The sequence below is a fragment of the Petaurus breviceps genome, unplaced genomic scaffold, assembly GCF_028583685.1.
Source record: "Petaurus breviceps papuanus isolate PSGF00001 unplaced genomic scaffold, PetGlider_PUasm1.0 90459, whole genome shotgun sequence".
NCBI classification, from domain to species: Eukaryota; Metazoa; Chordata; class Mammalia; order Diprotodontia; family Petauridae; genus Petaurus; species Petaurus breviceps.
In genome coordinates, this window is record NW_027187259.1 from 3,007,811 (window position 1) to 3,029,475 (window position 21,665).

At 46.5% G+C, this 21,665-nt stretch overlaps 2 protein-coding genes across 3 annotated transcripts in view; both read left to right on the top strand.

Annotated features, from left to right (window-relative positions):
- Window positions 1-21,665, top strand: part of LOC138141729 (transmembrane protein 182-like) — a 276,562-nt gene that overhangs the window by 75,102 nt on the left and 179,795 nt on the right. The window lies entirely within an intron of this gene.
- Window positions 4,782-13,736, top strand: LOC138141727 (TLR adapter interacting with SLC15A4 on the lysosome-like). Its single transcript, XM_069062558.1, has 2 exons — window positions 4,782-5,390; window positions 9,925-13,736. Exon 2 carries the CDS (start codon window positions 9,967-9,969, stop codon window positions 10,870-10,872), a length of 906 nt encoding a protein of 301 aa, XP_068918659.1. The 5' UTR covers window positions 4,782-5,390; window positions 9,925-9,966; the 3' UTR covers window positions 10,873-13,736.

A 21,665-nucleotide genomic window follows, 5' to 3' on the forward strand; every position in this document is an offset into this window, starting at 1 on the left:
AGAGAGAGAGAGAGAGAGAGAGAGAGAGAGAGGCATTGAATACACTATGTATCAGAGTGCAAATTGTCCTTGTTTTCCCACTGACCTAAGCTTTCATCAGCTGGTGTTTTGTTTCCCTAGAATTATTTGGGCTGGTCTTTGCTGGGCGGATGGTTCCTCAATACCCATAGCCATACACAACGCCTATGCAACTTAGTGTGATCTATCAGGAATTGTGTCCAAGGCAGGATAGCCCCATAACACAAGGAAGCATCAGGAGGGTTGGGGGGCAGCTGTCACCCTCTACAGACTGCCCTTCTCCTAAGGCAGTAACTGCTTTTCTACAAGATGGGGAACCTTGCTCTTGCTCCTCAAGCCCTTAGAAATGCACTACTCCCCCCACCTATCTATGATCTCACAAGAGAAAGCAGAAGTAAAAAAAAAACCCTAAAACCCCCTATCTGGCTTAATTCTTATTCCACACTAGTCACCTCTGTTGAATATCTGCGGCGGGGCAGGGTGCTGAGCGTTGGGGGTACCAGTCTTTGTCCTCATTTCTTGAAGGATTTTTTCCATTGATTGATATTAACTCATATTTCATGTGGCTGCTGTCTAAAAAGCAGATTATCTTTGCCTTACCTGAAGAGATACAGAGATGAGGAGCAGTTTAACAGCTTTTCCCCTTCCCAGTGGTCTCAGTAAAACAAATGCAAAACATACCCTTGCCAAAAAGACTCTTTTGTGGAGAACTCACGCAGGGCAAGCGTTCACATGGTGGTCAGAAGAAGTGATACAAGGACACTCTCAAGGTCTCTCTCAAGGACTTTGGGATTGATTGTGTGACATGGGAGACACTAGCCCAGCATGGTGTGCCCAAAATCAGCGAAGGCGCTATGCTCTATGAATAAAGCAGAATTGAAACAGATCAAAGGAAACGAAGGGTGAGCAAATTTGGAGAATCCACCTCAAAAGTTCACACGGACTATTTGTGACCGACCTGTGGTAGAGCATTCTGAGCTTGTATTGGTCTGATCGGCCAGAGTCGACCACATTGAAACTTGACTTTAGCATGGTGATGTCATTTTGGTCAACAACCCACCAACCAATGGCCTCAGTAAAACCAGTGTATGGAAAGGAGGTTGTGAACAGCCCTTTGAAGAGGAAGTTGTGGGATTTCCCATTTCCAGTTCCTTGATCTGGGCTCAGAGCAACTTACAAAGACTCAATTCCATATTGCAGGCGAATGAGCATTATTGCCAAGGGCCTCTGAGGTGCTAAGATTCTAGGGAAATGGATTATTTCCCCTAGTGCCTCAAAGTTTAAAAAGAATCATTCAAACAGGTAGGTAGTGTCAATGTTGGTCCCCTAAATTTTACAGATAGGAAAAGTGAGGCTTGGAGAGGTTGGGACTTTTGAGGTATGTAGATGGCATAGTGGATGGAGTGCCAGACCTGGAGCCAGGAAGACCTGAATTCAAATCTGCCTCCTATATTTCCTGCTTGTGTGACTGTACATGTCACTTGGGCTCAGTTTCCTTATCTGTGAAAAGGATGAACAATAACACCCATTTCATAAGGCTGTTGTGAGGACCCAGTGAGATACCATACGTATGGCACTGTGCCAGCCTTAAAGCACTATATAAATGCTGGTGATTATTCCCACTCTTTTTTTTGCTTTTTGGAGGCAACTTGGGGTTAAGTGACTTGCCCAAGGTCACACGGCTGGTTTTTGTGTTAAGTGTCTGAGGCCGAATTTGAACTCAGGTCCCCCTGATTCCAGTGCTCTACTTACTGCGCGACATAGCCACCCCAGTTATTCCCACTCTTGCCCAAGGTCAGGCTAGGTTTCAAGGCCAGGGTCTCTGTGAACTCTGCCTCCCAATTCACTCTTTTCACATCCTTTCCAGCCTGATGCTGTTTTTGCCCAGGGGCCATTGTCAGGCTTTTTGCTTATGGCTGGCCTTGACTTATGGGAAGGATAAAGCAAAAATCCCACTTAGCCCATTCCTGCTTAGAAAGGCCTACACATTTCAGTGGGATAGCTGAGAATTTTCCGAAATTGCCACTGTGGTGTCTCCTTCCTTTGAATGTGTTATGCCACAATAATTGGTACTGACTTCAAAGAGGTTCAGCAGAGATGTCTTCTGGGTGATTATATCTACTCTTCCCCCACCTCCTTCCATTCCATGCTTGACTTCCTCATCTCAAAGCATTTTTTTTAAAGATTAATTTCTACTCCCAATGAATATCTAACCATCAAGTTCAGCTTGGGGAAGCAGGGACTCCAGGCAGGAAGGTGGTGATGCTGGCCTAAGATGGGCAGAAATGTTATAGATTGGGATTTCTATCCTCAAGAGTTCTGGGGTGCTGACCTGTGCTGTAGGAAAGGAAAGAATACCTTAGGGAGTCCATGCTGGGTCAGAAGTTTGGCTTCGAGTACTGGCCCACTTCCTCCTTGGGGGGATTTTCCTAGGATGAGAGTGTGATGAGCTGGAAGGGACCATCTGATTCAGTGGTGTCAAACTCATATAAAAACAGGGCCACTAAAGTGTACATAAAGATCTCTTTGGCCACATGTTGCCTTAGAAAACCACATATTAACATTATCTCTATTCCATAGCATTTGATTTATTTAATTTAATATTTCCCAATCACATTTTAATACAGTTCCAGGAGCAGTTCGGAGTGTTACAGTAGTAATGTGTGTTTGATACCTCTGATCTAATCCATTTCCTTATTTTAAGAAGGAAGAAATTGAGGCGTGAAAGTGACTTGATCAAGGTCACACAGATAAGCAGTGCTGCAGCTGTGATTCATACCCAGAACTTCAGACATCAAATTTAGCATGGTTTCCAGTACACCACTCTGCCTCCTACAAATGAAAAGTATATACTACTATAAAAGGTTTAACAAACCAAAAAACAAAAACCAGCTCGCACCTACTGAAAGAGGGCTGGTGAAATAAATCAGCCCTTTTGAAACATCCAGGTCATATCATATTATTGCTCAACTTTGGCCAATTCAGCTGGGCTTAAGTCCCAGATTTGTATTCCAGCCCCCTCTTTTTGTTTGTAGATGTCTTGAAAGGTGATGCACTTTAATCATTTCTTCCAGCCTGGAGCAGACTAAGAAAGGCAGGTGGGTGCTAGATGGAGAAGAGGCTAGTTATGATGTCTCCCCTGTTCTGCCTCCATTGTTTGATCAGGCTGACACATGTTGTCCTTTGTCCAAATACACCTGCTTCTTTGGAGGCAGCTCTGGGGCCAAACCTTCACTTTCTCTCACTCCCAGTTCCATTTCTATCACGGATGACCTGAAAGTGACTGGGCTCCTGGGAAAGCAATTGTGTGTAGGATACTGACCTAGGGGTATGTTTACCCTGATGAAACAAGTTTCTAAGCTATGGGATAAACTGAGGAAAGGGCAGTAAAATGAAGGAGTTACATGGAATGTTTTACCACCACAACCCTGGGAAGTCAGCATTGCTTTCCCATTTTACAGATGAAGTGACTGATTTCCAGGGAGGGATAATGACCTCCTTCCTCCTCTCTTCTTTTTTCTTCTTGCTTTACTTTTCTCTAAGGACTGGGACTAACTGGTGTAATAAACATAGGTTTTTTTTTTTTTGCTTCTTGGAGGAAGGCAGGGCAGTTGGGGTTAAGTGACTTGTCCAAGGTCACACTGCTAGTTTTTGTGTTAAGTGTCTGAGGCTGGATTTGAACTCAGGTTCTCCTGACTCCAGGGCCAGTGCTCTATTCACTTTGCCCCCTAGTTGCCCCCTGTAATAGGACTTCAATAAAGAGCTAGGGATGTTCATTGCAATGTCTGAGGGCTGACTTGGGGCTCCTTCATTGGTGGCGACCTGAAAAGAACGAGGGCACCCTCCCTCCCTCACTTCTGTTGCTAAAGGGAAACCAGTCAAGGTACCCTTGATGGGTCAACAAGGGACAATAGGCTTGTTTTCAACCCTCAGTGGGCCTCTTTTCTTCCCCCCTCTCCCTCTTCCTCGGCCCCCTCCCTATTCCCCTTTCCTCCTCTCCCCCTCTCCTCTCCCATTTTCAGACCTGGCCATCCATCAGTCCCAGCCACTAGGCAATCAAGTGGCTAAGCCTGGCGTCGGAGAAAAAGAACCGTTCAGTCACTTTGGTGGGTTTAATGTGATTGCAGGCTTCATAGACAGTGCAGTGTACGGGCGAATGGGAATGAGCCCAAAGGCACCGAACAGAGCATCAAGAGATGTGGGTCCGACCCCCAACCCTGGAGCTTGCTAGCAGTGAGATCTTGGCCAAGTCCCTCATTGGCACCTCAGTTTACTCCGTGGTAATACCTGGGGGGTCGACCTAGATTTCCCCACCCCCACCCCTTCCTCCGAATAAGGTGGCAACTTCACAGTTGATCAGGATCCTTAGGTTCTGAGAACGTGAAAGGTGCTCAGGGTTCATCTAGTACACCCCCCCCCTCCTCATTTTACTGAGCCCCAGAAAGGTCGAGTGACTTGCCCAAGGTCACAAAGATGGTAGGCAGTATTCGAATCCAGGTCCTCTGAAGCCTCGCCTTGCTCCCTAGTAAAAAGTAGTACAAATGAGAACGAAGTTGAGAGCGGGAGACAGGGCGGGGTTAGTTTAGCCGAAGCTGGGCTGGGCCGGACCAGACTGGGATGGGATGCGATGGGATGGGATGGGATGGGATGGGCGCTGACCGTCCGATCCTCCCCATCCCCAACTCCGCCCCCGCCCGCTCCTCTCCTTACGCACGCGCACACACGTTCCCTCCTCGCGCCCTCCCCCGTCCCCCGCTGCGTTCCGGGCAGCTCGGGCAGGCCGGGGGAGCCAGTGAGCTTGTGGGGAAACTGGAGGCGCGCGACAGGCCATGCCCCTTTGCTCCCGCTCCTCCACCCCCTCCCCCCGCTGGGTGCGGCTTCCCGTGGCTCCCACTGACCGTAGGATCTGGTTCAAGTGCCCTAGCCTTCCGAGCCTCAGTTTCCTGCCTTGTCAGAAGCCCAGAGCCTGCGCTACCACTCGCTGTCCCATGTGCACCCCCCCCCCCCCCGCCCGGTACTCTGTGAGGATTAAAAAGGCTGCGGAAAGGGCCCCCGCAGGCCGGAGGGGCGGGGGCCAAGGCTGCCCGAGGACCGAAGTGAGACCCGGGGGCGGAAATGGGGGGGGGGCGTCTTTCCCCCCCCCCGGAAGGGTCAGCTTCCTCTTCCCGGGAAAACCCTGGCCTTGGGCCTCGGGGTGCGCACTCCCACATCCTCTTTCGACGCCCAGTCATTACTGCCCTTGTGACCCGCCCCCGCAATTCTCCCACTGGGTTGGCCAGCAAAGGGGAAGGAGGGCTTGGTGGTCAGAGACAAGAAAAGGCAGCGGGGCCCGAGTGGCTGCTTGTGCCGCGCTGCTGGGACCTCGGAGCAAGGTAAGCCTCAGGCCCTCCAACCCCGGCCCCAAGGACTTTGCCCCCGAACGGGACGCTTAGAGATCCCAGCCTAGGGCTGGGCCAGAGAGGTGTCCCGGTCACATTTTGTTCGAAACGCCCTCCCGAAGGCCCCGATTATGGGGAAGCTCCCTGGGACTCCAAGGAAGGGGCTTCTCGAGCCATGCCAGCCAGGGAATGGGCATCCTGGGCAAAATGCCAGATCGAAGCAGCTCTCCGGGGCTAGGGCAATGAAATGCCCCGCTCTGAGGCAGCCTCTCTTGCCAACAGCCTAGGACTCAAGAACTGAGTTATTGCTGGTGTATTGGCATTCCCAGCACCTCCCTGGAAGCCAGGTTGGCTTGGTAGGCTGGTACAGTGCCCAGCAGTGTGGAGACGGGGTTCTGGGCCTGCCTCTGACCGAAGCCTGCCTGGTGACCCTGGACAGATCACCTAAGCCCTCAGTGCGCCAGGATAAGTTGAGGAGAGACAGTGCCCGGGCACCAGTGCTTCTTTCATGAGGGCAATAAAAGCATAGATAACAGCCCCTTTGTGGTGGGAACCTCCTGTATTAGGATGTAGGTTCTAGTATTGTCTTGGGGACATCCATATGTGTGAAAAGATTTATAAGTGATGTAGCTTATTTGAATTATTATATGACTTTATATTTTAATCACATTTCTATTCATTCATTCAATAAGCATTTATTTTTTTTAAAGTACCTGCTATGTGTCAGGCATGAAACAGTCCTCACCTCCTAGGGGCTCATTTTTGATTGGGGCAGACATTGTGCATATAGAAATAAATAGGAGCTACAGATAAATAAATGACAGGGTAATTGGCGTGGGGGGCGGGAGTGGCACTAGCAGCTGATATGGTTAGGTGAAGTAGGAAGCAGTACCTGAGTTGAATATTGAAAACCATCAGGGATTCTGTGGAGTGGAGGTGAGGAGGGAGGAGTGCATCCCAAACATGATGGATAGGCCCTACAAAAGCGTGGAGGTGGGAGTTGTGTGTGAGAAACAAGAAGGCACCTTGCAAGGTAATAATGTATAAGCCTGGAAAAGCAGGTTGGGACGAGATGTGAAGGGCTTTAAAAGGAAAGACCTTGTGTATAAGAATTGGTGCTTGGGCTGAGCCTTAGAAGGAAGCTAGGGATTCCAAGAGAGTGGCAGTGAGCCAAGGGAGTACATTCCAGCCATGGTGGATGGCCCGTGCAAAGGTGCAGAGATGGGAGGTTGACTAGAAAGGAGCAAGTGGGCCAATGCACATAGTGTCTGAAGCTTCTCAGTCCTGAGCCAGCTTTTGTTTGTCTGTAAAACATTGCTTCCCTAAAACCACTTGTCTTCCAGAGTATGGCATCAGTGACAATTCTGGGTTTGTCTCTAACACCACACCCTTCTCTTATTCTCAGTCAATTCTACTCCACTCCATTCCTTCTCAGCCTGCTCCAGCAAGGCTGCACAAGTAGCATTGGCCCCTTAAGGTGTCTTTAACCTAACCAGATCTAGGCAAAATCCCATCCACCTCGTCCTTCAGTGTTTCTACCCCTTGACTCCCAAATCATCTCACGGCTTGGCTAGGTGCACCAGTGAGAGAATAAGGGCCCTCCCTCCCCCTTTTTGTTCTAGGAGGGAGTGAAGTGAGTCACACAGGATGAGATGGCATCACTGGGGTGTGATCTTCATCAGCAAATTCATTCAGTGGCCTTTCCCACCAATGGTACCTCTCTTCCAAACTTGCCTGTCTTGAGGGTGCCATCTTTCTTCCAGTCACCCAGTTTTCACCCCTCCCAGTCAGCCATGTCCTCACTCTCATAATCCCCACTATCTAACCAGTTGCCAAATCTTGTCTTTTCTACCTCTCCAAAACCATATGTATACATCACCTTCTCTCAAATCTTATGACCACCACCTTCTTTCCATCCCTTCTCAGTCCTTTTCTGGACCGTTTTGATAGCCTCTTTGGCCTCCCTGCCTTGGGCCTTCCCCCCTCCCCAAAGCTGCCCAAATGATCTTACTAAAGCACAGGCCCTTTACCCAATAAACTCCCATGACTTCCTGTTAACTCTGGAATCAGATATTATTTCATCACCATCTGCCTCCTTCATTCCTCCTCGGGAGATGCTGCACAAAGCTTGAGGAAATCTTACAACCATGCTGACTTTCCAAGTGAAGCTGGGCCCTCACTGAAGCAGGGCAGTGCTTTTATTCATCCCTAATTGATTCCCTATCTCACTCCCGCAGAAGCTTTTCCAAATCTGTTCTTTACTCTTGAAGCCCCTCACACCTCTTCCTCCCCCCTTTTTCTCAGCTGAGGACCTTGACTCTTATTTTACTGAAAAAAGTTGAGCTCCCTCTTCTCTTATTCCTTATCATCTCTCATCCTCTCCTCCTTTCCCCCAGTTTTTCACAAAGAGGAAGTGGTTCTCATGGCCTAGGTCACTCATCTACATATCACTTAATCTCCCTTCAGTCATCCCCCACCCTGCTCCAGTCATCAATCTCTCCCTGTCAACTGGTTGCTTTCCTGCTGCCTTCAGACATGACTCTCTCATCCTTAAAAAAACAACAAAACCTTTACTAGACCTTTTCAATCCCTCAACAATCCCCAATGTCTTTCCTCCTGTTATTAGCTGTTCTTCTTTTAAACATTGTTGACCTGCCTCTACCTCCTCTCCTCGTCCCCAACCCTTTGTAGTCTGGCTTTTAACCTCATTACTAGACTGAAGCTACGGTCTCCAAACTTACCAGTGATCTCTTAATGATCCAATTTGATGATCTTTTCTCAGTCTTTGTCCAGATTGACCTATGTGTGAAATCTGACATCGTTGACCACCTTCTCCTGGATATTCTTCCCTCTCTGGGGTTTCCTGATACTGTTCTCTCCTGGTTTACCTCCTATTTATCTTACTACTTGTTCTCAGCCTCCTTTGTTGACTCATCATCCACAATCCTGGCCCCTAATGTGGCCATTCCCCCAGGTTGATATGGTTTTTCTTCACTTCTCTTTCTGTCTTCTCTTGGTGACCTCATCAGACCCCATGGCTTTAACTGTCCATATCTATATGAATGACTTCCACATTGCCGTATTTAGCCCCAGTCTCTCCACTAAGCTTTAGTGTCCTATCACCAGTTGCTTATTGGCGTTTTCAGTTGGATCTCCTACAGACATCTTGGATTCAGTATATCTAAAACCGAACCCATCATGTTTCCCCTCACATCATTCCTCCTTTCCTATTTCTGTCAAAGGTGCCACGGTTCACCCACTCACCCAGGCCCACAGCCTTTACGTCATTCTCAGTTCCTCCCTCTCCCTCACTTGATGCCCCAGATAGTTTGCCAGACCTTGCTGTTGCTACCTTCACATCTCTCCCATTTGACCCCTTCTCTCTACCCCCCACAGTTGCCTTATCTTTTCTCTCCAAGATTACTTCAGGAGCCTCCTGCTTGGTCTCCCTGTCTCCAGACTGTCCCCATTCCAGTTCATTCTCTACACTGATGCAAATGGCTCTTCCTGAAGTACATATCTAATCATATAAGTGTCCTATTCAACCAACTGTAGTGTGTCCCCTTGGCCTCTAGAATAACCAAAACCAAACCAAAGCCCTCTGTTTAGCTTCTAAATCCCTACCCAACCTGACCCCAGACTATCTTTCCAGTGTTTCTCTTCTCCATGGCAGTCCCCTCCACATCCCCTGTCCCTGGGATATGTTCTCTCCTCACCTTCCTCTTAGAGGCCTTCTCTTTCTTTAAGATGGAACTCAAGCACCACCTTCTGCACAAAGTCTTTCCTGCTCTCCCCAGACTGCTCACGCCACCTTCCTAGGTGCCTTGTGTTTCACTCCTTTTTCTGTCTCTCTGTTCAGTATGGTTATTCGCTTTACATCTGTCCCAGATGGCTTTTATATGTGCTTGTTGTCTGCCCCATGAGAATGGAAGCTTCCTGAGAGGTGAGATTCTTAGTGCTTCTATTACCAGCACCTGGCCCAGTTCTTGGCCCACATAGGAGGCACTCAATAAATTATTGGTTTATTAGGAAATTAATAAATGTTTGATCTCATCCTTTTCCAATTGTTGTTTTTGTGTAAGTTTTATAATACACATAGATTAATAGATGAGCATTTATTAAGCACTGTGTGCTGGGCATGTGCAGCGAGTACAGACGTAAATAGGCAAGCCAGACAACTGGTCAAAGTGAGCTGGAAGGGGTGGGATGTGGTGTGGATTTGAAGGGCAAGTTGGATGAAGCCCTGGGCAAGGGAAAGGACCAGCTCACCTCTCAGAGCAGGGAGCATCCAAGGTTATGGGAGGGTCAACAGAAATGGCCAGCAGTAGTGTGTGTGTGTGTGTGTGTGTGTGTGTGTGTGTGTGATTCATAGATAAGAATATAGGTGGTTACTGGGGACTACATGCTCATTTTTTTTTCTTACTGATATGGGCACACAATTAAAAAAAAATCTGCCTGCCACTGGTCTCTGAACTTCCTCCCCCTGACCATTTTCTCAGTATTCCTTATGTGAACTCTTCATTTTTAGGGTTATGCTGCACTCTGCTGGTGAGCAGGCTTGTCTGACAAAATGCTAGCAGAAGCTTTCCTACCTGGTATCCTGTACCGAGAACACACTAAGCCATACAAACCACACATATGTCAGCAGAACCCTAAGGAGAAAAAGGAAACTTGGACAAACCAGCTTTTGGAGAGTGAAGATGTTAACCTTCCCTCCACTGGAACAAAAAGGCTAGACAATGGTCGGCCTGCAAGCTGCCCAGAGCAGAGTAAGGACATGTGCCTGAAGAAATCAGCAGATGGGGTGGTGATGCAGGGTGCAGCCCTACAGGGTAATGCATCTGCAGCTTTGCGGATCCCCCAAAGAGCCCCACCAGAAGAAAAAGAGCTGGATCTGTATCGCTCATGGTCCTGCACCAGCATCTGCCAGAATTATCCTGACCTCCATATTGGGGGGAATCGTGTGGGGCACGCTTATGATTCTGGTTGTTTCATGGACCACGTCCATGATGAGGCTTTCACTGGGCCTCTGCTTCTCTCAGAGGACATCCCACTGGGCCAGTCTTCCATCTCCAGCAAGCCACCCCCTTTGACATATAAATTCCTGCCTGGGGATGAGGTTCGAGAAAGAAGTATCCTCCTGCACAAGCAGCCCCTGTCCAACTCAGTGCTTAACAGCTATATGGAAAAGAAGGTGGATGAGCTCTACAAGCAGGTTTTTGAAGAGAACCTGACCCGCTGCCACTCTGTGACCAGTCTTGTGGCTTCCAATTTACTGATGAATAACGTGAATCACATCAGCCTTCAGATCTCACAAGAACAAAACATTGAGGTGTCCCAAGCTCGAGAGGCCCTCTTACAGTCTATGGCCTTGCGAAGTTTGTACTATGCTTCCAAAGGAAACAGCTCAGAGCTCAGCACTCCCAACCTGCAGATCTCCAGTCAGACAAAATGGGAGAAGTTGCCCAAGGTGTAGGTGATACCCTTTGGGCTGCTGCTGGGGCAGAAGACTGACTGCCTCAGTAGCCTTTTCACTTCAGGGATGGGGGAGGAGGTATTGTTGCATGTGGGGAGACATTTCTGGAGAGCTCAAAGTTGACAAGTGCTTTTCTCACATCCATCCTGGTCCAGTGGGAAGGTGCTGAATTCAGCTTTTTGGGGCCCACTTTGAACTCAGAACCCTACCATTGCCTACTACCATTGTGACAGGAACACCAACTTGCAGAATTGTTCAGCTGGAAAAGACCTTTGAAGTTTGTAATCCAAACCAAAAGCAAAAAAACCTAATCTTTACTATACCACACCCAACCCAAGCCCTCCAGGAAGGGAGGGAACCCCCTGCCTCCTGAGGCCTCCCATTGCACTTCTGGAAGCCTTTCATTCCATCAGACCTGGACTTGCCCCTTTGCAACTTGTGCCTGATATTTCTAGTTTTGCCTTTGGGGGGCCAAACGGAACAAGTCAGATCTCTTTTCCTAATAACAATGCTTTGAATACTTGAAGAGAGTAATCATATTTCCTCCATCCCCTCCCCCCAGTCTTCTCCAAACTAAACCTTGTCATTTCCTTTGACTGAGTCTCCCATGGCAGAGACTAAAGGCCTCTTGTGCACCACTAGGGGATGCTGCAGAGGGGAGTCCTTTTCAGGTATGGATTGGCTTGCATGGTCACTGAAAGCCCTTCCAGCTCTGAGATCCTGTGCAGTTGCCATCCCTCTTTGGGCCTCAGTTTCCTAATCTGTAAAACCAAAGTTTGGATCCCTTCAAGCTCTTAGGAGAGCGAGTACCATTAGCATCATTTTACACATGAGGAAACCTAAGCCTAAAGAAATTTAAGTGACTTTCCTGGGGTAACTTTTCATGGAACTAAGGGAGCCAAGCCTCAGTGTCAGGTCTTTTGACTACAAGACAGCTGGATGGGTCTAGCCACTTCAGTAGGTTCTGAACCCCCCCCCCCCCCTTCAGATGATGAGCTCCTGTGTTTTGTGACAGAGGTATCTTTGAGACACTCAATTGCTTTTTGCTTCAAAGGTTTTCCTGCTTCATTTACTCCCTGACTTCCCCCTTGCCTCTGCCTTCCCTTTGGCAGCTTTGTTTGCCACTACGGTCAGGAGCCAGAGACTGAGCCAGGGTCTGCACATCCCTTTGGCAGTCCTACAGTGAAGGGTGCCAAGGGATGGGATGACATTTACTCTTGAGAGTGGGCTACCAAGGGGCTTCACCAGCAGGCTCCTCCTGTCCACCAAGGCAGGGTTCCAGCTCTCTCTGATTTAGGACAGGATCTGAGAGAGCCACATTAGCCTGTGATTGCTCCAAGGACTGTAGGAACTTGGTGAAGTTGAGGCCCACAGATAACCCACAGAGGTTCCTTGCCTGCTTGTCTTCCAGGCAGCCACATGGGACTTGGGCACATTTACACTTTGCCAGCAATACCCTGGAGAGCCCAGGGTCACCCTTCATGCCCTTAGTGGGGCACTGGCAGAGGACTTGACTGGCTCTGTTCCTCAGGTCCTCAAGCCTAAAGTTGGAATGGGCCTTACAGAGCATCTTTTTCAGTCCCCTCCTCTTATAGATGAAGAAACAGAGATCCAAAGAAAGGAGTTGAAATTGCCCGAGGGCACACAGCTAATACTTAGCAGATTTGAGATTTGAACCTGGGTCCTCTGACTCCAAAGCCAGTGCTTCTGTTTGGCTCCAACAACATGGAGAAGGAAAGCAAGCTGTGTGTAACAGTGTACTTGGTGTTGAAACTTGATGCTTTTGCACTGTTTTGAGATAGCCATTGGCAGTATTTTTTCATTGCTGTGATGCATACAATGTTAGAGCCATAAGGAACCTCAGAGCTCAGTTCATATAACTGCTTCATTTTATAAAAGAGGAAAATAAGCCCAGAGAGGGCAGGTGACTTGTCCAAAGTCACATCAGATCTCAAAGCCGGATAACTTGACTCCAAGCGCAGCACTTTCTCCCGGGACATTGGAGGGAGATGAAGACAGAAAGTGGGCTGAATGTACACGGCCACGGGGCAGAGGAGGTTCCTTGCTGTTCTTTCTCCAGAGTGGGATCCACAGTCTTGACTGTAAGGCTAGAGATAATGGTGTTGGGTCATCCTCTGGTCTGCTGGTAGGAGATTGCCAGCTGCTGGCCCAGGGTAGAGCTCAGAATGACTTTATAAGGTTATGAATTCCAAAGTTAGCATAATATTCCGGAAAGAGGCAGATACCTATGTTGACTTGCAAACAAAGCCACAGCCCTCTCCCCATCTTGCTGGCCCAAAGGCTTATTTTTACCAGGTCTTCTGTTCTTGTCCTTGAAAGTCATGGAGTTGGGAAGGTTGCTTGGCACACATTCTTACCCACCCTTGGCATGGGCAGGCTGGTGAAGAGGACAAGAGTTCCCTTAATGGACCATGGAACCATCACCACTTACTTGGGGTCTCTGTTTCGGTCTACCATTCTGTAAAATAGGATAATAGCAGTTACCTGAAAGTAGGGCTGTGAAGACTAAAAAGATGAGATATTTTTAAAGCACTTTGAATTTCTGTGGTAGGAGTTCAGATAGTGGTGTGCCTTGGTAAGTGAGAATGGTGTAGCAATACCCTTCTTTCCCTTCTCATCCAGCTGTTGGGAGACTTGGAATGTTTGAACACTCTTAGAATAGTCCCAGGGGTCAAGATTTTGGAAAAACTGACTGAGTGAATTGAAAATACTGACAAGCAAATGTTTGTTTTTCTATTTCTTTTTAAAGTTTGTTTTTAATGGGAAGGTCACCACAATGGCCAAATTAATTAATGCTTCAAATATATCAACTTTGTTGATGTAAATAAAGACTAATCAGCCAATATCACTGGTGGGGACAATTTTTCTTCAGACACTATTAGACTAACATTTAACTTGTCAAAACAAGTGATTGTCATAATGTGAAGCATGCAAAGATTTGAACAAGATACTGGCCACTTTTAACCTACTCCCTAATTAAAAAATGTAATTTAGGTTACCTCTGGTGCTAAACCCATCTAATTGTTGCTTTGTTCTTTCTTAATAATAGGAGAAATAAGACATTCACTTAGATAAACATTTCTCAACCCTACTTCTGTTCCAGGCACTATACTAAGTGCTGGGGATAGAAAGACATAACAAAACAAAAAATGAAAAATCAGTGCCTGTCCTCAGGGAGCTTCCACTGGGGGGAGTGGGAGAGGGGGACAGCATGTAGCCAGAGAAACTATATAAAATGTATCCAAAGTAGCTTCTGAGTGTATTGTGGGAAACATTAACAGCTGGGATTGGGGAGGGGGGAGCAGTATAAGCCTGGTGTAGGTCACCCTTGAGTTGAGCCCTGAATGGCTGAGATTTCCCTAGCCCTTTATGTCCATGATTTCATTTAGTCTTCACATCAACCTTGTGAGGTAGGTGCTATTACTGTCCCCATTTTACAGATGAGGAAACTGAGGTTTGGAAGAGAAACAATTTGCCTCTGGTCACACGGGCCTTCAAACCCAGCACTCTATCCCAGACACTGAGTCATGCTGCACGTAGAATAGGTAATATGCTATCAAAAGGAGGGAAGATGATGAGCCTGGTGCCATTTCCAGTCTTAATGGGTTGCTTCTGCAGACTTCAGGTCTTGAATGATATGAATATGTCTCTGGGTTTTGGACCAGGGACGCCATGCTTTGTCACAGACGATTCCATTTCCCTTCCTGGGTTGTTTCCTTGTCCAACCTATGTGGTTCCATTTCCATCACTTAACCCACAATCTGTAAGGAGACCCATATACTTTTGCAGAGGCAGGGAGTGGGGCAGGCTATCAGGATGGTGCCTTCAAATAGGACAGATGGTTTGTGACCAACTGAGGAGGAGCATCTCCAGGTGTGTTGGCAAGGAAGGTAGGGAAAAGTGAGCAGACTGGGGGGTATGATCTGGTCCAGTGTGACTTGCGTTGGAGTGGTTGCCACCCTCCAGCTCCAGAGCCGGAAAGACCCACCAAAGCCATCCAGTTCAGAGGGTTCAGACATGAAGCCAGTGGAACAACACTCCCAACTATGGCCTCAACCACATTAAAATGCCATTGGGAAATATTGACGTAAATAAAAACAGAATGAAACAGAATGTCCCATTATAAAACTAAGTCAACATGGGACCTGCAGGGATCCTTATGTATGGATTAGTGATTTCTCTTTCTACGGGCGTTTAATACCACTGGACTATTCATTTTTGAGATAAGCAGGCCAAAAGACCCAGGGGTGTGAAATGATTTGCCCAAGGTCATACATAGGATCACAGAGTCAGAGCTGGATAGGAATTCCAGGAGACCCTTGAGTCCAACCCCCTCATTTTACAGGCAAGGAAACTGAGATCTAGGTAAGTTAAGTGACTTGACCGAGCTTGTAGGAGTACTAAGCTTCAGGGCAGGTTTGAACCTAGGGCCTCTGAGTCCAGAATCTGTATGATTTCTGCTGTTCGGCTAAGCCTCCCTTATCCTTCTTTACTGTCCTCTACAGAGCCTCCCATTGCAGTGAACACACAGGAGGACCATAAGAGCCTAGCTCTAGAGCTGGAAGAGACCCCAGAGGCCATCTAGTCTTACCCCTCATTTGATGGATGAAGAAATTGAGGAACTTGCCCAAGGTTGCAGACAGTAGAAGTGAGATTCCAGCCTAAGTCTGATTGGGAATCCAAGTGTTTTCTCTGGTCCCATCTCCCTGTAGGGCAGCTCCACCCTTAGATCTGCATTGAACCAGGTATTGGCAGTTTAACCCAAGGTCCTCCTCCACTTGTAGACAGGCCCAAGGATGGGGGTGTTGGGAAGTAGTTGGCCTGGGGCTGGGCAAACTTGTCTTATTGTGGATCCAGACCTTTGGATTGGATTTCCAGACAAGCTTACCTCTGAGGAATCTTCCATACAAAGGACAACACAATCCTGAGGCTCTTTGGAGAGGAGCAGAGCTCTCTGACCTTTCTCTTCCTCACCTGGGTCAGAGCTAGTTTAGTTTGTGGCCATGAAGAGTCCAGGGCAGTGGTCTTCTGGGATATATACCTTGCTATGGGACTTCAAGGCAAGATCAGGTCCTTATATGCATTGTTTTCTAGAGAGAGTCCCAATGTTTTTCCTCTTTAGAAGATAAATATTGACAAATTTGGGGTTGATAGGAAGGGTGGTAATATAACTGGGAAATGTAGTAACCAAAAGATAAATAACTCTAAGCTGAATTTCAATTTCAAAGCTACCCACATAACTCAATTAAAATCCATATTTCTTAAGTGAAAATTAAAAGTAAGATCATGTCAGATCAAGTTCATGGTCACTTACATGTAAAATTAGTCAACTCATTAGGTGTGTTCTTAGAGGGTCAAGTCAAACTCCCCAGCTGGCTATTCCACCCCCTACCCATCTACCTCACTTCTTTTTTTTTTATTTTTTTGAGGGGGGAAGGCAGGACATTTGGGGTTAAGTGAATTGCCCAAGGTCACATGGCTACTTTTTTGTGTTAAGGGTCTGAGGCCGGATTTGAACTCAGGTCCTCCTGACTCCAGGGCCGGTGCTCTATTCACTGTGCCACCAATACTTTCTCATAGAGGCAGCAGGTGGTACAATGGAGAGATGGTCAACTGGGCCTGGAGTCAGAAAAACCACTGTTTAGGTTTGGCTGAAAAAACTTACTAGGTTTATGATCCTGTGCAAGTCACTTAATCTCTCTCAGCCTCAGTTTCCTCATCTGTAAAATGGGAATCAGAAGAGCACCTACCTCCCAGGGCGGTTGTGAATATCACATGAGATCATATTTGTGAAGCACTTAGCACAGTGCCTGGCTCACAGTAGGTGCTTAATAAATGCTTGTTTCCTTTCTTCTTGAAATAACATTGCAATTCTTTCTATTTACTTTGTATTTGCTTTCTTGGGTACATATTGTATCCTACCCCAGAAGACTGTAAGCTCTCTGAGGGCAAAGGCTGATCTGCTTTGCCTTTGTATTCTTAGAGCCCAACACATCACCTGGCACATGGCTTTTATTATTATTGCTAATCATCAGGCACCTAATAAATGTGGGTTGAATTGTACCCAAATACTCCTGTGAATCAGTGGCTCTGTCATACCACTGCTGTGGACGTTCCCTTCGGTGATATGGAGCCCGCCTGCCCACGCTGTGGCATTCTTGTCACTGTCTAGTCATAGAGGAGCCATTTCTCTGATGGACACATTGAAATCTGTCCTCTGGGCCTTTTCATGATATTCCTGAGAACAAAGGACAGATGAGGAAGAGGGGAGGCCCACAGGAGCATCTGCTCCCCTGCGATCTAACAGATCAGAATCTGAGGGATCATTAGAAGTGGCCTGGGTCTCTACTTAGCTTGGCAGGTTCTGGGACCTCTAAGAACTTTCCCAAATGTCTTTATTAAATGCCTCCAAGAATTTATTATGGTGCAGCTGAGGAGACAGTGCTTACTCTGGTACGATGAAATTGCTTTAGTTACTATGTTGAAAAATGTGTACCGCAAATAATTTCTCATTCGAGTCTCACAAGTGCTATTATACCCATTTTGAAGATGAAGAAACTGAGTCTAAGAGAGATTAAATGACTTATCCCAGGGATGTTTATCCATTAAGTGTAAAAGGTGGGATTTGAACCCAGGTCTTTCTAACCCCAGAGCCATTTTTTCCTTGTAGCATGTAACATAATAGATAGAGAACAAGTTGTGCATCCAAGTAGACACCTGGGTTCAAGTTCTGGCTCTGACATACTAGACAAGTCACTTAAATTCATTCTCAGTGACCTAGGCAACTTTACAAGACTGCAAGTTATATAGAAGGTGCTACCCAGTATTGAGGGAAGGAGTTTGCTGATCCAGAAGATCCCATTGCCAGTGAAACCATAGGTCTGGTCCCTTTCCTCTTGAAGGATGTGTATAGAAACCTAGTTTTGATGGATGTGATGCAACCAAGCTAGGAAAACATAAACCTCACTTTGTTTCCACTGAATCATTGCTGTGGCCAGTAACTTTTGAAATGCTATCCTGTTTCTTTTTAAGGCAGAAAAGTATCACTTTATAGAATGTTGATGCAGTTCTGTTTTTTACTTCCTTAAATGATTGGGGAAGTATATCATGTATGACTAATAAATGCAAATGAATACTCAGGCTAGTCTGGGAATCAGAGCCATAACTAAGGTGGGGCGATGGAGTGTTGCCCCAAGTTGCTGAAATTTAGAAGGTATTGACAGCTCTTGAACTCATTCAGCAAGTAGAAACCAATAAGCTTGAAACCCTAGTTAGCATGCAAAATTAGTTAAAATAGGAAACTATTAACTAGACTATTGCTCTCCACTGCCTCCCCCCTCCCCAAACTTTTTTCCAGCTTGCTCTGTTCTGTTCCCCTTGTGACCTCCCCTATTCCCTGCCACAAGGTAGTCTCTCTGCTCAGAGAGCATTGTGTTTTAAAGTTCAGGGTCTCTTCCCTTCCCTCCCCTTCCCCTTAAAATTAGATTTTGCTACTTACCCTGGTACATACTTCTTGATTGCTGCAGGTTCCAGAATGATTGGTTCTAGCCCTGCTGGGAATGCCAAAAGATCAGAGGGTGGCTATTTTTTTCAGGAGACTTCTGGAATTGGCTAGTCCTCCTGTAAGCTGCCTCTGAGTATGTGAAAGGTTTTAATGTGACAGAAGACATCTTGGAAGACATCCATGGTTGGAGATGGTATTCACATGCCTATAGAAGAAACAAGGATGGGTTTGTAGAGGATGAGAAGACATGACTGGGTGGCAGTCTGTACCAGGTGGAAGGAACATCTATGTGGATGTTTTCTCGGGTCTGTAATAGTATCTAAGTCCCATGGGAAAGGGAGTATATTTATTCTGGGCAGTACTAAAAGGGGAGAACTTGGGAGTTACAGGGCAGATTTCAGCTAAATATAAGGAAGAACATTCTAAGTGTCTAGAAGTTCCCAAAGGGAATGGGCTGCTTGGTACAGTAATGCGTTCTTCATGACTGGAGTATTTCAAGTAGAAGCTATCACAGTCATTGTAGGAGAGACTTTTTAAAAAACTTATTTCCATATTAGTCATGTTGTAAAGAATATTTAGAACTAAAGGGAAAAAACTACAAGAAAAAAGAAACAAAAAAGAGAAAATAGTATGCTTCAATCTGCATTCAGACTCCACAGTTCTTTCTCTGGATATGGATAGCATTTTCTCCATCATGAGTCTTTTGGAGTTGTCTTAGATCCTTGTATTGCTGGGAAGAATTAAAGTCTATCAAAGTTGGTCATCACACTATGTTGCTGTTACTGTGTACAGTGTTCTGGTTCTGCTTACTTCACTCAGCATCAGTTCATGTAAATCTTTTCAGATTTTTCTGAAGTCTAGGAGAGACTTTTTGTACAGTGTAGGAGGCTGGACTAGATGACTCTTAAGGTCCCTTATAGCCTGTAGAGGCCAATTCCCAGGGATCCTAAAGATATGAAAGTAGACTGAGCCTGTCTTTGATATCCAAGGGTAGTTCTAGATTTCAAAGTGTTGTTCTAGTGCCACATGTCTGGGGTCAGTCCAATAGCGATGGGACCCAGGTAACAGCAATAAGAGGGTCTGGTATCTATGAGATAGAAGATATTACCACATAGAAAAACCTGACCCAGGAAATACTGATCAGAGGCTGGGGCTAAGCATGGGGCCCTACTAACCAGCTACTCTTTCCTCCCTCCAGGTCTAGCTGAGCTCATGGGTTTTGGGAAAGTGCTCTGGTAGATTTCTCCCTTGGGGTAGTAGATCAACTACTGTGGATCACATGGAAGGGAGATCATGTGATTGATAGTGGAGCTGTGAGAGTGGAATCATATCAGGATGATGAGAAGCTAAGATGGGGAGGGAGACCAGCAAAGGGGAAGTCCCCTAGTCACTTGTTTCTCAATCAGCCTGGCAAGATTCTTGAGTGTGTTGCAGAGATGTCTTTGTCATTCATGTTGTAATATCTTGGGCAACCTTGTGTGGACAATTTTTGACTCGGGTAAAGGATGAAGAGCTTGTGGTAGTTATAGAAAAAGGAAGGTAGTTGCTTACTTGGTGTGTGTGTGTGTGTGTGTGTGTGCGTGCGCATGTGTGTATAAATGTAAAATGGAGGGGCATAGCTGGATAGATGGACAGCATAGAAGGAATAGCCTTCCTGTCCCTTGATGTATCACAGAAAGTTAGAGGAAGTCCTTAGCTCTTTTCTTCTCCATACATCACTTCCATCCCTTCTCCTCTGTTAGGCTCACTGTCCACCTTCTCATCTTGGAGAAATTTGCCCCCTTCCCTCTTCACCCAGAGATCAAACCATTCTGCTGTTGTTCTTGGATGGGGTGTGTCACTCTACTCCCATTGCCCCACTGGTCATCCTTGTAATTTTCTAACTCAACTGCTTCTCCCTGGCCACCACTCCCCTTTGGGTGTTGTCTCTCCCACTAGGCTCCTCAAAGACATGTACTATTTGCTTCTAGTATTTGTGACCCCAGCATTTAGCATAGTGCTTAACACATAGTAAATACTTAGTAAATTCTTTATCATTCATTCATTCATGGCTCTAATGCTTTCATGGGGAGACAGTACTGAACTCAATGAGGATAAACTGAGTTCATATTCCATTTCTGCCACTGGGATCATGAGCAAGTCATACCCTTACTCTGAGCCTCATCTGTCATGTATGTAATACCTGCCTCAAAGGGTAACCATGAGACAATGTTTGTAAAGTATTGTAGACATGGCAGCTAGTCCCATAGGCCTCCCTGTATTCACCCTTTGTAAACTTCCCAAACCCCTCAATGCATTTTGTGTTATTAGACCTGAAAGGAATCAGTGCTGGGTTTGTGACTTCACTTCAAGCACTGAGGCCAGGCATTGGCTCCTAGGGCTGAGAAGGACCCTTGAGCCAATCCAGTCTGCTTCGTTGACAGTTGTGGATCAAAAGTTTACCATTTGGCTAGACTGATGCTATCTCTCTTGGAGGTGAAGGAAAGAGAGCCAACTGCTGAAGACAGTCCATGTACTAGGTAGTTTTTATTGAAGACATTTTGGTGGGGAAGGGCAATAAGATAAGGGAGGCCTGGAATGTACTCTTAGTTTAATCTTCTCACTTCAATGTTAAAAAGTCTCTATTATTTTGAGAGACCACATAGCGGGGTTGGCTCCAAGGCTAGAAAACGGGGGTTCCCATCCTGTGTTTGATACTAGCTGTGTGGTTGTGGCAAAGTCACTTACTCTTTGTGCTGGTGAATGGGGACACTGATTTGTAACACTCACCTCCCACAGTTGCTTTGAGACTGGTGATATGGTAGAGAGAGAGGGCCAGAGAAATGAGCTCTGAATGATGAGAATAAGAGAGAATAAGACCTTTCCATGTGGGTGGTAAACCATGGGGGACACAGAAAAGTTGAGTGACTGAACACCACAGAAGAACCAAGAGGGGCCTTAGAGCCCACCTAGTAAGCTCCCCTCCTCTTTTTAGACACTTAAACACACAAAGTATGACCTTGCCTTTCCCAAGGTCATACTTCAAGTTAGTTGCAGAACCAGAGCTTAAATTCAGGTCTTATGATACATAGGCCATGTTCTACTACCTGAGGATGACTCTCTTACTTCTTAGAGGTCTGTCACAGCACAGCAAGAGACTCATTCATTCATTCATTCATCCCTCCATCCCTCCCTCCCTCCATCCCTCCATCCATCCATCCCTCCATCCATCTATCCCTCCCTCCATCTATCCCTCCATCCATCCCTCCATCCATCCATCTATCCCTCC